Source organism: Parasteatoda tepidariorum, chromosome 5, assembly GCF_982258835.1.
Source record: "Parasteatoda tepidariorum strain Cologne lab strain chromosome 5, Ptep-v5.0, whole genome shotgun sequence".
Classification (NCBI taxonomy): Eukaryota; Metazoa; Arthropoda; class Arachnida; order Araneae; family Theridiidae; genus Parasteatoda; species Parasteatoda tepidariorum.
This window is the reverse complement of record NC_141759.1, coordinates 103,138,342-103,154,343: the sequence shown is the minus strand read 5'-3', so window position 1 is coordinate 103,154,343 and position 16,002 is coordinate 103,138,342. Positions and strand designations below refer to the sequence as shown.

The 16,002-nt window shown below is 33.7% G+C and overlaps 2 protein-coding genes across 2 annotated transcripts in view; both read right to left on the bottom strand.

Moving 5' to 3' along the window:
• The window catches only part of LOC107440642 (plexin-A2), a 526,176-nt gene that overhangs the window by 500,603 nt on the left and 9,571 nt on the right, over positions 1 to 16,002 (bottom strand). The gene's annotated exons all lie outside the window — the stretch shown is intronic.
• Positions 6,937 to 7,557, bottom strand: LOC147809921 (protein FAM200A-like). Its single transcript, XM_087162933.1, has one exon. It carries the CDS (start codon positions 7,555 to 7,557, stop codon positions 6,937 to 6,939), a length of 621 nt encoding a protein of 206 aa, XP_087019059.1.

The following is a 16,002-nucleotide window of genomic DNA, read 5'->3' as shown; positions in this document are numbered from 1 at the left end:
TGAAATAATAATGATAAAAAATAGTGTTGTTTTAAAAGTGTTTTTTTTTGTTTAATTTAATTAGCACTTTGTTTTAAGCATACAAATAATTTTTAACGAACTTATTTTTTTAATATTCTTTCTATATTGTTAGGTAAATATATTGATAAATTTCAATTTTATTTATATTTTTATTATTTATTTTTCAACTAAGAAATCTTTCGTTATTTGAGCAATCATTTTTAGAAAATATAACATTAATATCTTTCTTAAGCAAAACATATACATCAAATTCATAAATTGATTTAAATCAATCTGAGTATGAAGCTTTGATAGAAATCCGACTTTCTGCGCCTTACAAGTAAATGAATTTCAAAAATTCTATATCGCGATACATCGCTATATCGCGATGCAAAACTGACGATGCATCACGGTATAAAATTTCTTATATCGCCCAGTCCTAATCCTCAGTGGTAGACGGATCATGAGTTTAGTGTCTCCTTGGGGTCAGGCTAACCGTGTAAGGTTCTCGTGGTCTTCCTCTCCATGTAACGGAAATGAGGGTTAGTTTCGTCAAAAAAAGTTCTCCACGAAGGCAAAATTTTCCGCAATACTTGATCCTGGAGTTCCCTACTCTTCCGGGTTGGATTTAAAATTACAAAGCTACGTAGTTGAACATTAGTAGTCGCAAACATTAGTAGTCGACTGTGATTGAAAAATAATATAAAATTATAAAAATAAAGGAACGAAAATGTATTATTTGCACTGAAAAGAAAAAGAGTGTAATTAAACTAAAACTTCCGATTATTTTAAATAAGTGTGTCGATTCCTCTGCATCGTACAAATTTCTACAATAAGTGTATATGTTAATAAACTATTCCATAAACTATTCTTAACTTTACATGGCATTATTTGACCCCCCCCCCCATCCCTTGAGAAAACAATCAATGTATACCGCATATATTAAAACGATAATTTCACCTGATCCAGATAGGATAATAATACTAAACTTTAAAATAAGGCAGCTGTAAATTCAGAATTTAGCAAATCCTTCTAATTTAAAAAAAATTATTCTCTAGGCAGAGCTTTCGTTGAGTTGAATAAAGATGCTTTTAATTTTCTGCCTAGAGTTCGCAGAGGATAAAAGGGAACCTTCTTAAAGACTAAACAAGATCGTGTGGAAGAATAAATCCTGAACCTAAGAAATTAACCCCCTCAGGATAATGGGGGTATTTACGCTGATTGCTCTCTCTCTCTCTGTGAGAATCTATCTGATGAATCTCTTTACCCTTCGTTAGTGTACTTTGAGGGATAGCAATCAATAATACTTCTACTTTCCTCTTCTGAGAGCTTTTCATTACAATTAAAAGATTTCTCTCCAACAGATTGTGCAGGTCTTCTGCGGCTTGCTAAACTTTTTTTACCTCGTCTGCTTTTTTTATCCCCTGCCCTCAATGTATTGATTTACGAGAACAAAAAGCATCTGAAATCCCCGTAGTGCTTTGTTTTTCTTTATAAAAACTGCGGAGATATTTTGGAAATGAAAGAGAAAAATCAATTTCGAAAATTCCAAAATTATCGTTTGCGTTAATAAAGTTATTCATTAACTTTAAAAGCGAGTATTCGAATGCGAACAAAAAATCAAAAAACTGAGGCAAGGCAAATTCAAAGAATTAAGTTCCATTTCGAGTTGGAAGCATTGAGTTCGAAGACGGCTTACAAAGCATTGAGCTCAAGCTCGAAATTGCAGACTATCATAAAACGCTCGAGTACGGAGACTTTCAGTTAAGTATCGAGTTCGAATACTACTTTTCAAAGCATCGAGCTCCATTCCGGAGACTGCTTTTAAATTAAGTATCGAGTTCGAAGATTTATTTTCAAATTATCGAATCCAAAAGACAATTTCAATATAATATAGAGTTCAAATGCTGCTTTATAAATTAGAGAGCTTCGATACGGAGACAGTTAAGTAAGTAGTTGAAAACCTTTATTATCCCGAGTCTAAGGACTGTTTTTCAATTGAATATTTAAGTTCGAATACTGCTTTTACAAGAATAGAGACTGATTTTCATTTAAGTGTCAAGTTAGAAGACTTCATTTAAAGAATCGAAATAGAAATTGCTTTTCAATCAAGTTATCAATCGAATTCGAAAGATGTTCGAAAATGATTGTTTCCATGAAAGAGCTTTTTCTTTTCAACACAGCGTGCATTTTGAATGTTTTTTTTCATGAAATTAATGTATATTTATGTTCTTTTCTGATTAAATTTATCATAAATGATGTTTTTATCATAAATATGAATACTGAGCCGAGATGACTCTGAGGATAGAGAGTTCGATTTTCAATGAGGTGAATCAGGTTCGAATCTCAGCGATGGCTGGTCAATCCGCATCAGGCTTGCACCGACCTCACTGCTGACGTGAAATGCCCTCAGTGGCAGACGGATCATGAGTTAGAGTCCCATTGCCATCAGGCTAACCGTAGGAGGTTCTCGTGGTCTTCCTCTCCATGTAACGCAAATGCGGCTTAAGGCCTGGTTTCTTAGGACAAGCTCATTATCTGGGCGTCAGCGTTAAGTTGACGTTACCCTGGCGCCAACAAAATACTGGTTTGTTAGCTCAAGACCTGGTTTCTTAGGAGAAGCGTCTTAACTGGGCGTCAGCGTTAAGTTGAAATAATTTTGATCTTTTTGTTAGCTCAGCGTGAGCAGTCGGTCCAACGCAGACATTATCTTGCATTGCGCATGCGTTAATAGCGTAAACAAATATTTATTTTGAATTTGTGATTGTCGACCAATGCTTTAAGGAACAAATAATGACTTTGTCCAAGAAAAAACACATTATAACTTAATTAAATGAAGAAGAAGAGGAAAAAGAAGCTATGTTTAATGTTAAAATTAAAATCTTGGCTGATTTCAATGCTCTGTTGTTGGCTGTTGTCCGCCATTGCTTCTGTTGTTAACGTCACGTTATAATCCAACTGCAGTTGATTTGGACGGCAGTTGTCGCTCAAGCTGAGCGTTCGATGACGTATGCTGTCAAACTCATGAATTAACCAATCAGAGGTAAACGTTCGTTTTCAAGCTGACGCCGACGTTTCCAAAGAAACCAGGCCTTTAGTTTCATCAAAAAAAAAGTCCTCCAAGAAGGCAAAAACGTTTCCTAATACTTGATCCAGGAGTTCCCTTGTTCTCTGGATTGGGTTCAAAATTACGAGGCAACGGAGTTGATCATTACTAGTCGTAAACCCAAAAATTGGGTCGGAGGTTCAATGAGGGTTATAAAATAAAATATAAATACTGCAGAGGGTCTGGATAGCCTGGCTGGTAGGGAGTTAGAGCCATGTCCGAGAAGTCGTGAGCTTGATTCCCGCCAGTCGAACAAAAATTTTACAAAATGGTGACTGGTATACGCTAAATCTGTCGTGGTCGAAAAGTCCTTAAGTTACCGTAGCAAATGAATACTTCTGGGGTTATTGGATCGGAGATGGATCGTATTCTGGTACAGGTCAAAATTGCGATCTGAGGGTAGAGGGTTAGTGTGCGAATGTGTCCTCCCTGTAAAACGGGATGTGACGTATGCATGTTGTCTCTGGATCGTCCTCAGGAATGTTTCCTAGATCGTCTCCAATGGATGGTATTTTCTACGCTAGAGTGCAGCGCAAGCTCTTTACTGCCTATACTTCCGGGTTACTGCTTCCGGTGAATTTTAAGCTATTTGGTTCACAACGCAATCATTTTGTTTCGAGAGTAGTATTCGTGTGTTTGTTACTATTTTTGTTTAAAAAAAAGAATTGCTATAAGAATCTTCATTTGAAGACCTGTCATTTCCAGACATAAAAATCGTCATCTCCAATAAAAGATTAAAACACTACTTACCATGTGAACAATATACAAACTTCTAAATTTAAACTTAAATGATAATGTGTAAATGGATTTTAATCTCGCTGCTAGAACAATAGGCTAACACTACTCTATGATAGCGCATAGATTGCTACAAGAACAAACAATAAAAAACAAGTAAAAATAAGCTAAATCGGGACTGCCGAAAAAAGCAAGTTCTTTCTAAATCTAGCAGCCATATCACCTTTTTAGCAATGCATCTTTAAATAACTAAAACAAATTTTTACTTAAAACTCACCAGAATTATTTAATATTATTAATATCTTATATAATACAACAAATTTGAGCTCAGACATTATAAACTTCATTTCTTTTATTAAAAACAAAATTGTCCCGCAGTGGACTGATTGCTAAGACACGGTGTCCAGCAGATCTTCGAAGTCAATCATCACTCGCTGCGATCAGTGTGCGGGTGGGTGATCACTTGGATCAGCCTTTGTAGGGACCGAGGGTGCACGGTATCGGTTATCCTTTAACTGTTCTACCGTAAAGTGCTCCACTTCGCGCAGGTCAACCGGCTATCAGAGCGAAGGGAAAAAAATCAAATGGTATGAAATATTTTGTCAAACTTAGCAATTATTAAAACATCTTTCAAAGCCCATCAACCACAACCAGTTTAAAAGTAGCTGTATCATGGTGCTGTGTAATTCTAAACTCTTTCAATTATTACCTTATTAACCTATTTTTAAATAAACGGAGTGGGTGGTCGAGCATATTTCGTGTCATTATGACTTAACATAAAACTTGCACACATTTATTTACTTTACAGATGCGTATGGAGTTCTTGCAGGTGCAAATGGAACAGTAAGTGAGAGTTGAGTACCTAGAAACTTCATTGAATCATAAAAAAATAGATGTCAGTTTTTTTTTTTTTAAGTATTCCTGGTGATAAACTTTTCTCGTTATTGTTGTCAGCATGATAATCAATCACTGTTTGCAGAACGAAAAACAAAATCCACACTTTATAGAATAGAATATACTGTCGGACTTCTATTTAACGAGCTTCCATTTTGCTAATTTCTCTATTTTGCGATGATTCGAGGAACCAAAAACATTTTGAAAATGTCGTAGTAGAATAACTTCCAAATAGCGAAGTAAATTTTCTGTTTAACGAACTTTTCTTCTAGATACACTTTCCCTATTTCCCGAAATATTTCGGAACATTTCAAGCTTGTTAACGCATTTTATGGGGGGAAATGACCTTGAACTGATTTTCGCAGCCACTTAATTTTCAGAGAAAGCAGTAAAAACCTTTCCCTCTTTGTTTGCTATTCATACAGGAATTCATGCCAAAAATCAATTTACGAGAAAGCCCAACAGAAATGTCTAAAGCGTAGAACTGTGATGTTACAGATCGTACAATTTGCAACAATTTTTCTAAAGTTGAATTCTTAGTCAGCGCGGAGAATTCGGAAAGTGCGGAGGACGAAGATGACATTCCGATAGAAGAACTTTAAAAAAAATGTGGGTTCAGCTAAGAGAAAACCGTGAAATGAATGACGATTTACTGATGAATGATTTTCTTTTTATTGATTCTGAAGTTGCAACCACAGAAACTTTAACTGTATAGGATATTTCGGATAGTGCCAAAATTAAAAACAATACAATAATAAATGGCGAGGAGGACGAAGAAGATAAAAATGACGCAGAAATCATCAAACCTTCATATGATGAAATGTTAAAATCATTTGGAAAAAAAAAAATTCCATGGTAGATAATAATTTACAAGATAAAGGTGCACCACTCGCTATTTTAATTATGTTTAGTGTTTGTGAATTTAAAACCTGTTTTGTGTCGTTTAAGTATTTCAAATGGTTATTTTCCATTCAACGAATTTTCCATATAACGAACTTTTTATCGGGATTTAGCGACTTAGTTAAATAGAGGTCCGACTGTATTTCTTTATTTGTGCGATTACCGGAAAAACACCAATGAGTAAAATCCATTTATTGGAAATGTCTTCAATTTTAACCGACAATCAAACAGGTTTTGATGTTTTGTTTATTCACTCATAGAGTTACGGCGGCAATTCACTTCGCCAAATAGAGAGAAAACACCAAAAGCAGATGCTGTAAGACAGTGGTTTCCAAACTTGATGTTACTACGCCTCCCTTAAAAATATTTAATCGTTTGGAGCCCCCCTGAAGATTTCATGAAATAAAAACACAAACATTTTTACTCTTATAAAATTTATTCATACAAACTAATGGAAAACGATATTTTATTATTGTTTTTAATGAGATGGATGTGCTTGTCTATTAGCACAAAGTTTATCAAATCTTGGTGTTTGTGACGATATAGCTACTCGTAGCTCTTTTTCTACTACTAAACGAGCTCGATATTTGGATTTCATTGCAGCCAAGGCAGAAAATCCCGTTTCGCATAAATTTGATGTTGCGAACGTCAGCAGTACTTTCAAAGCTTTGTTTGACAAAGTGTTATATTCTGTATGAAGAATCAACCAGAATTACCTTAGTTTGACCAGAGATACAGTCTGAAATTTATGCTTTAATGTAGTATCACAAGATAATTCAATCAATTTTTCTTTTTCAATACTTGTCAATCCAAATTCACCATCTTCTTCGTCGATAAATGGATTCTGTATCCATGCAAACTTTGTAAAATCAAGATCACCAAAATAATTCGAAAATTGAAGCTTAATGTGGAACACTTAAGTGTTCCACAAAGTGATTTTTGTTTGCTCTATATTATCTCGAGCGCATAAATTTAAAAGTGGAAACATGTCAATCTTATTTTTTTGCAAATTTGATTTCCATAGCCCCACTTTTTTAATAAATGCTTTCACTTTGCCTTTTGGTATAAACAAATGCATTTGCGGTTCTTGCATTGATTTATTAAGAACACTCAATTTTTCAAAAAAGTCAACCAAATATTTAAGTTTAACGATAAAATTATCATCCCTAAACATATTGCCGTCTTCATTATGATTTTCCTCGAGAAACATAGCAATTTCTTCTTTGAGTTCAAGTGCCCTTTGAATCATTTTTGCACGAGATAGCCAGCGCACTTCACAATAGTACAGAAGTGACGTGTAATTAGCTAGCTTCACACAGTTTTGTGAACAACCTTGCTTTTAATGAACTGTTTTTTATGTAATTTATAACTTTCGTTACTTTTGAAAAAACTTTGTTAAGTTCCTCGCTTATAGTTTTTGATACGAGAGCTGCTCTGTGGAGCATGCAGTGTGTCCAGAGAATCTCAGGTGTTTTCATTTTAACTAGTGTTTGAAGACTAGTTTTGTGTCCCGCCATTGATTGTACACCGTCAGTACAGAGCCCAATGCAATTATTCCACATTATGTCGTTCTCATTAAAAAATCTGTTCATTATTTTGAAAATTTCATCGGATGTGGCTCTGTCAGGAATTAGTCTGCGAAATAAGATATCTTCAATTATATTAGTATCGTCAACATATCGAACATATGCAATTAAATGAGCGTCTTTAGCTACATCAGTAGCTTCATCTACTTGCATGGCGAATTTTGAAGTACGCATTCGAGTAACTAATTGGTCACAAAGATCTTCAGACATATCATCAATTCTTCTGCCAATTGTATTATCAGCAAGCGGTATTTGTCGCAGCTGATTCGCATAAGATTGGCCAAACATTGTTTTGACCATATCAATAGCTGCTGGCAAAACTAAGGTTTCTGCCATTGTGTGGGGTTTTTACGTTGCGCGATTCTGTACGACACTAGGTATGATGCTAGTAATGCATTTGATGGAATATGAACAATTTTTTTGAAATTTTGCTTGTTCTTAGATAACTAATCCAATTTTCATTGAAAAAATTCTTGGGGCTTACCAACGTATTCAGAATGAATAGTGTCATGGTGCCGTTTCAATTTGCCGGGTCTCATACTATCAGCAACCAAAACTTTTGAACACAAGAAACATATTGGTTTTTCCACATTATCGTTAATAATATTAGTAAATCCGAACAATAAATAGGATAAGCCGTATTTCCTTGTCTTGGGAGTTCTTCCTTCCTGTTCCTTGTGGCTTGTATTCCCACTACTTGTGCCAACATCAGAATCTTCATTATTAGTGGATTTTCGCTTATATCCTATCAAAAACTTATCCATTTGTTTGGAAATATTAGGAATAATATTACATTATTCTAAAAAAATAAAACTATTAAACTACTTACTATTATGATCAGTGGGCAATCACGTCAATAACAATAGAAACACAACCTAACACTGCTGAACCAATTAAATATTAGCTGTGACACGAAACAAATTGGTGAGCTAAACGTGCGTCGATCTTTTCTGGATGTGTGGCATCCAGTAGCGTTAGTGCGAGCGTATCTGGCTTTTGTTAAGTTGAGTCGATCGAGTGCCACTAGTGTCGACAAATTAACGACGTCCTTAGTTCAAAAGATTTGCCGAGGTCTAGGACGCCTAGGTATATGGATGCTAAATTACGAAATGTTTAGTTGAACTCTGCACGATAGTATTTTTTCATTTATTCTCTCATTTTTTACATAGAAAACTTTAGCAGTAATTTGGAAAATTGTTCACTGTGACTAATTTTCGCGGCTCCCTTTAGACTAGTCTGAGCCTCCCTAGGGAGGCGCGCCTCCCAGTTTGGAAAACGCTGCTGTAAGAAGACTGATGGCTTCATTTAGAAGTATTAATATTTAATGTTATAATTTATTTGATATCCTTTATACATTCGGAAATTTAAATTGATAATTTAAAATAACCAAGAATAAAATTATGTTTTATTTGATAAAATGATTTAAGATAATGATTAATTTATTTAAATTAATGGGTAGCACTACTTGCAATTTTGTAAGAGATGTTAAGAGCAGTAATATTAATTTTAATCAACGATCAATATACTATTCGTAAGAATAATAATTCTTTAGTGTGGAGAGAGTTGTTATCGATAATGTCAACCTTCATCTATGAAGAGGTACCCCATCATAGAATCGAGTTAACATGTCTTATATATACTAGTGACTTGGAATTGTATTTTTGTTGCTCTCCCACCAGAATTATATCTGTGATTGAATTCGATAAGCGGATACCACTTGTTGATTCGTTGCTGTTTTGTGAGAAGACGGGATAGCTGTATTAAGATCACCCTACTTTTTGAGTGATGATCGTGAGAGCTGTTTAAAGTTCACGGTCGTGGTCGCTTCTGTGTTGCCTTTAGCAGTCGAGTAAAATGCGTTGTACGTGATCGAGACTGAGTAGCAACAGCGCGAGGAGTTGGATAATGTCGCAGTCACAAGTAGCCTTCATCGATGAAGAGGTACCCCTATGTAGAATCGAGTCAACATGTCTTATATACGGGAATTGTAATCGTATTTTTGTAGTGGTAGACACACTACAATTAGATGTCGATAGCATTATCGTTTCTTCCACGCTTTAATATTAGTTTTGAACCCCTAATGTGTGTAATAAATTAAAATTAAATAATCACTCTTCATTTTTATTATTTTTACTGCCGTCATTTTTGAAAAGGACATGGAATAAAAATAAAAGCGCCTTGGAGTTTTTTTTTTATTTGTTTAGAATAAGAAGTTCTCTTATAACTCGATGTAAACTACCAGACGTTATTCATCGATTAGATCAAATTCAACATGATGATCACAAACAAATAGTTATAAAAGTCATAAAAAATCGGGCTAACATTAGCATTAAGAAAAAAAGCAGCACAAAAGAAATTTTACGATAGTTTTAGAACTTCCAAGAGTTAATTATTTTCCAGACTGGGTTTTTCCTTTCTATTCCCACCAGCAAGCATTTTATATTTTAAGTACTTTTCTGTTCTTTTTATAAATAAAAACGTACTCAAAATTACTGTCTTAACAGGGATTTTTAATCTGACTATGAATACTGAAGAAGAAAAAAGAATTTTGTGATATATTAAAAAACGTATATTGGCTAGAACAGAAAATCAATCCAGCCCATTGGACGACTCGAGAACAAACACGGGATACCTGCAAGTGACGTAGTAGGGGTATCACGATCCTGATTGGTTGTTGAAACGTGGTATTTGTTTACGTTAGCAACTATTCTTTCCATTCTATTTCGAGTAAGCCTAGCCCGTCAAGTATCAATTGTATCAAGTGACACATTCTAAATTCTTTCTCTAAGATTTCAATTCTATCAATATACTTACACATGACTTAACATGAAAACAGGCAGGAAGCTATGTAGAATATAAACAAACTAATTATGCATCGAAGTTGCCAGGTACACAAAACAAAAATATATCACGGTTACTATAAAATACATAAACAAATAATAAATCTAAGTTGAGTAAACAAACTAGACGAGAAAAAAATACAAATCAACAAATTTGATGTGCGATACGGTACTGTATTTAATTAACATAATGTTAATTAACATTACAACATATGTAGAAAAACTTAGCTCAATTTTAATACGCCATTTTGCTGATAAAGATTAGATGGCGCTGACGTCATAGGTCACATGTACCCGTGACGTCATAATACCCAATTGATGCATTTTTTTTAAACCATAACTTGAAACGTTGAGGCGTCTGTAAAAACATAAATTTAACCAATCAGTAACCAGTGATTGCAAAAATGAAATCACAATTCTTTCTCTTTGTTATTAATAGCCATTATATTCCTTTATAATTTTATGCTTTCTATTTTTAATCATTTTTATACGTTTCGTACATACTTTTGTTATTTTTTTTAAATCTCATTTTATAAAAAAAAATATCAAAGAACTTAAAACTGCAATATTTCAAATGAAAAAAACAAATAAACCACCATAATACGAGGGCATAAAATGAAGTAATAAGCACGACTGAATTTAATGACAATTTCAATCAATACCGAATAAACTGGTTGAACGAAAGTCCATTTAGCCATGACAATAAGCGATCAAGAAATGCTTATCCTAGCTATTAAACAATACAGTTCGTAATTTAAACTGAAGATTTAAATCAGTCCTGTGGAACTGCCCTTTTATTCCAGTCATTAAATATAACGACTCAATCCGAATAAAACAGTTCAGTGGATTCCGAATAAAAAAATAAAAGAATTATTTCAGTTTTAGAAATTTAACTCGCTTTTCCTTTTGCAGTTCAGTCCGAAGGAAAAAAATGTCGTTCGTAAAATAACCATTCAAAAGTGGATTATAATTAAGAGAATGAAATTAACGATGGGAAATAAAATGGTTTCGTTGATGTATCCTCGAGAAAAATACACTGCTTTGATTTAAAGTTTATATTAATAAACTTAAAACTCTTAAATACCCTAATTTTTTCAAGGATTTTTCTTCATTTATAAATATGCGCATACCTTAAAACTATACATATATATTTACAATATATTAAAAAAACAGTATATTAAATAGTTTGATTCATACATAATTTTTGCTACGTCCTGTACAGGGTGCGTAGCCAAATCTTTCAACAAAAAATAAGCACCTTTTAAGTACTTCACAAGCACTCAAAAAATATTTTTAAGCACTATATACATTGCAAAATAATTTTAAAAGATGATCAGGATAAAATAACTAGTTTCTGACAAAGAACTCTTTTCTTAATTATATTAAACATTATAAAATGATTAAGAGATTTTTCGATTCCTTATCAGAGAGTGGTCTGAAATTAAGAACATCTTGTAAAATGCAGCAGAGTTGCACATGAAAGTGCAATAATCTGACCGAACCCAGCTCAGTAGACGCACATACGGGCTCGCTAGTATTTTATCAAACATGTAAAATGATTGCCGCTTTCATACGCTATGGACCGATGGTAAGCCGAAATGGATTGTGGTTGAATGAATTGTGAAAACGGTGAATAGAACAATGTGAAAAGCACACTTTTACGTAATACGTGGGAAAATCGACATAAAGAAAAAAAAATCTCATTTTCGAAAAGGAAAATTAAACAAATTAAACACTTTTTAAAAAATTCTCAAAGAAAAAAGCACCTTTAAGGGCTTCTAAAAAACAAAAATTGAAAATAAGCACCTTTAAGCACTTTTTAAAAACGCTACGCATCATGTTGTAGTTTACTAAGTAGAAAAGTTTTTATGCTATACAGAACAAAATTTCCAACAGATATTTTTTTTTTTTTTTGATTAAAATAACTTTTTTCAAAAAACCAAATTCAAAAATTTATTTTAAGGTTAATTTTGATTAAAATGTTTGTAAAAAAAGGATTTCTAATCAGTAAATAATCTATTTTGCAGGTTTGCAGGCATTGGTTTTACGGGTCAAAACGGAATACCATATTAACTTTCAAATCTAATGTTCTGACGGTCTCGTACTTACGGTTTGATAGGCTTACCATAACTCATCATAGTTGGCCAGACAGCCCAATGTGGGCCAATGTCTTCCTCTGAAGATTTTTCCACAGCGACTTCCGATTTATCCTTGATCTCCAATTCTTTTCACTAATTGCAAAAGAATCAGACTCCACAGAGTCAGCCTATCTCAACCGCGGCCTTCCCGGGTTTTTTGTTCCAGTGGGTCTAAATACAGCAGCATCTTTTTTATTGTATTGTCATTCGAATCACGTGGACCATCCAATTCATTCTAATTCACTCTTGGACAGTAACAAAACAGGAGGAAAATTTTATCACAATAGTTGAGAGAAAGATATTGCGGAGTATACTTGATGGTGTAAATGAAAACAATAACTGGAGAAGGAGATTTAACTTTGAACTTACCATAACAATGCTAATTAATTAGTGCTGAAAATATTTTGTGTTGAGAAATTAAACTCACAAGCATACATTGTCTGAATAATCATAACTTTTTTTCCAGACGGGTTCTTGAACTTCAAATAGAGGAAAGAAAGAATAGATGGAAAATATGATTCGTGAAGTTAATTTAAAAAAAAAAAAGCTTTCAGGAAGTTAGAGCTACTTAGTGTTACTTATTTCCATATCTCTAAGGCTATTTGAGCACACAGAATAACAAAATTCATTTATGCAATGATACTTTCATAGCGAAGAGTTTGACCCCTTGACCCTCGCTTCGCAATGTTTTGCCTAAATGATAATTTCGCATATAATACAAGTATATAATATGTATTTTTTAGTAATGTATTATTACCCACTGGCAAAATGGGTCTTATTTTGGATTTGATGGCGTTCACACATTTTTCAACTGTGTTCAAGAGTAATAGTAAACAGTGCGCATGCGTCGTCATTGCATGCGTTGCTATAGCGACCGCTGCTGTTCTTATTTTTATTTTCACTAGCAGGCATTTTTAACACTAGAAGGATTGAAACTTAGTATATACCTATATTGCCCAAAAGCAGTCAAATTAACTGGATTGCAAAAGAATAACTCGTGTGTAAAGAAATTTGTTAAAAACTAATTTTTAATATTGTTTATATTATTTACAGTTATATAACAAGTTTTTAGTAAATATTAACAATAAAAAAAATTATATGTTGTACAAAATTTTAAGAAATTGTGTCATTATGTACATTTTTGTTTTTCTCATTGAAAATAAAAGCAGTCAAAATGGCAATCTAGTGTTATTGTATTTACATAATAATAATAATTTAAAGTATTTTTATATTCTTTTTATTATTAACGTATAATTACTGGCTTGACGGTGATTTTAATGTAAATATGAATGCTCAAGGATTAATTGCTTGATTTTAAAAGTACAATAGCAGTAATATTTGTAATTTTATCGATTCAGCATACATTTCAATTTCTTCTTTTAAAATTTCAAATCTTGATTATACATTAAGAAATTGTTCCCTTCTCAAAAATAAAACAAATCGAAGTTACCTTAAAAATCGAATTCGATTTCTAAAATATCAGCCCTAGTACAACTTCCTTTCTTAACCTAATTGATTCGACGCCTCTGAAACAATTCAATAATACGTCATCCAAAATTGAATCCCGTTTCTGATTTCCCCCCCAAAAAAGACCCCCTTTCCAATGTAATTCGAACTGGAAAAGCTAAAGCGCGTGATACTCCCGAAATGAAATTTTATTTCTTGAGAGAAGAATTTTGTTCGAATGACCAAGCTCTCTTTTCACGCGAAGGGTTGCTCTAAAAATAAAGAAAGAAAATAAATTGTCCGCTAGGTTGGGAGGGGATGGATCGGAGGAAGATTAAATTCTCGAACATTTGGTGTGTGCGACGGAGAAGAACATGTGTGGCAAAAGTATAAACATTCTTGAACTGTGTTATTTTTAAACATCCCTTTACTCGAAGGGAAGGCGACACGAAAGATTTGGGGAAAAGAGTCACTTTTTCGAACGTTCTCTTAAATTAAACATCAGAAAACGTTCCATTCTAAGGATCTTAACAGAGAAGTCTTGTTGGAACAGGACATCTGGCTGCGGTATTTATTTACGAGGATTAAAAAGAAGAATCGTAATTATTTCACGTTTGGGTGCTTTATAATCAGAAAAGTTTAGCCCATAACTTAGATTTGTTATCGCTCCGCTCGTCGCAGAAGGTGATTTAGTTGTCATCGCTTGGCGCTGTTGTCGCGAGAGAAAATATATTTAACATCGCTTTTAATGTAGGGAAGTTAATATAGAAATGTTACGATGAAACATTTGAAATGGATGTTATAGGGACTCGTTGTGAATGCAATTTTTCTTCAGCAAGTTTGACTTTCGCGGCAAATAGCCGTTGAAAGCATCTTTATAAATTAGAATTAATTTCTTTTAGCATGAAATTATTTATGTATATGCACATTGTTCAGGTGTTTTATAGAATTATTAATATTTCACACATCGCTAAGCGTTTCACTAGAAAGACTGATGATAATATACTGGTAATTTATGATTTCGATTAATAACGATATTTGAGCTTCAGCGATATACATATGAGCAAGACCGTTTTAATACCCTGTAGGACCCCCAAGCATAGAAATGTTTATAATAAGTCAATGGTTCTAGAAAACTTCACTTTTGCTCTGAAAATGTCACTTACCTGGTTCTTCCACTAAGTTTTTCAATTAATATCTAAAATAATTTTAATGTTTTAATTTAATATTAGAAGTTGCCTTTTTTGTTATCTCTGCGCCATTGAAGTAAACGAAACTCGTTTTTAATAATTCATCTCATTAGAATAAAGATGAAATGCATTTAGCAACACTTGTCATGGATACTATTGCTCGCGGCCAACTCATGGTTGTCCATATTTACCCTTATCAAGTATTTTTTTCTGAAACATATCCTTTTGTAGGGACTTTATTCATAAGATAAATACACAAACATTTCTGTTCTTGACACAAAAATTCTAATCTTTTGCTTAATTTCTTGCTACTAGCGTCCAAAAATTATTGAAATATTGAGATAGAATTAAAAAGAAATGAAAAATGGTGACGAATATTTTGAATAAAATATGTTTGCTAGACACCGAGCCGTGGTAGCTCAGGGAATAGAGTGATCGGCTCCCACTGAGGTGAACCGGGTTCGAACCTCAACGATGGCTGGTAGATAAGAATTCCGCACCCGGCTTGCACAGAAAACGGTACTGACGTAAAATACCTTTAGTGGTAGACGGATCATGGGTTAGAATCCACTCGCCGTCAGGCTATCCGTCGGAGGTTTTCGAGGTTTTCCACACCATCAAACGCAAATGCGGGTTATCTCCATCAAAAAGTCCTCCACGAATGCAAAGTTTCTCTCAATAATTAATCGAGGAATTCCCTTGTCTTCGGAATTGGGTTCAAAATTATAGGTCTACGGAGTTGAATATTATCAGTCGTAAACCCAAAGAATTGGGTCGGCTGTTCAACGACAGCTATAAAATAAAATATGTTCGCTGGACAACAAAAATTAAAAAATATTCTACTAAGTTCATTTTTTACATCGCTTGTTCATTCATTACGATGATAATAGGGTTTCGAATTGCATTTGGCCACCCACAAAAATCCAACACTAACCGAGTTTTTTTTAAAGTGCGTAAGGAATTGAATGCAGGCCAAGAATAAGCCATAAAATTTAGTGCTGGCAGAAATAAGCTGTCATTTACTTCTTAAACAGCCGAGAGAATTCGTAATGTTTTTATACAATCGACCCATGTTAACATTCTGGAAATAGCTGATTCGTTTGTTTATTGCTCGTCGTGGGGCCCCACAGTGGCCACAGCCCCCCCCCCTTGACATTACATATCCAT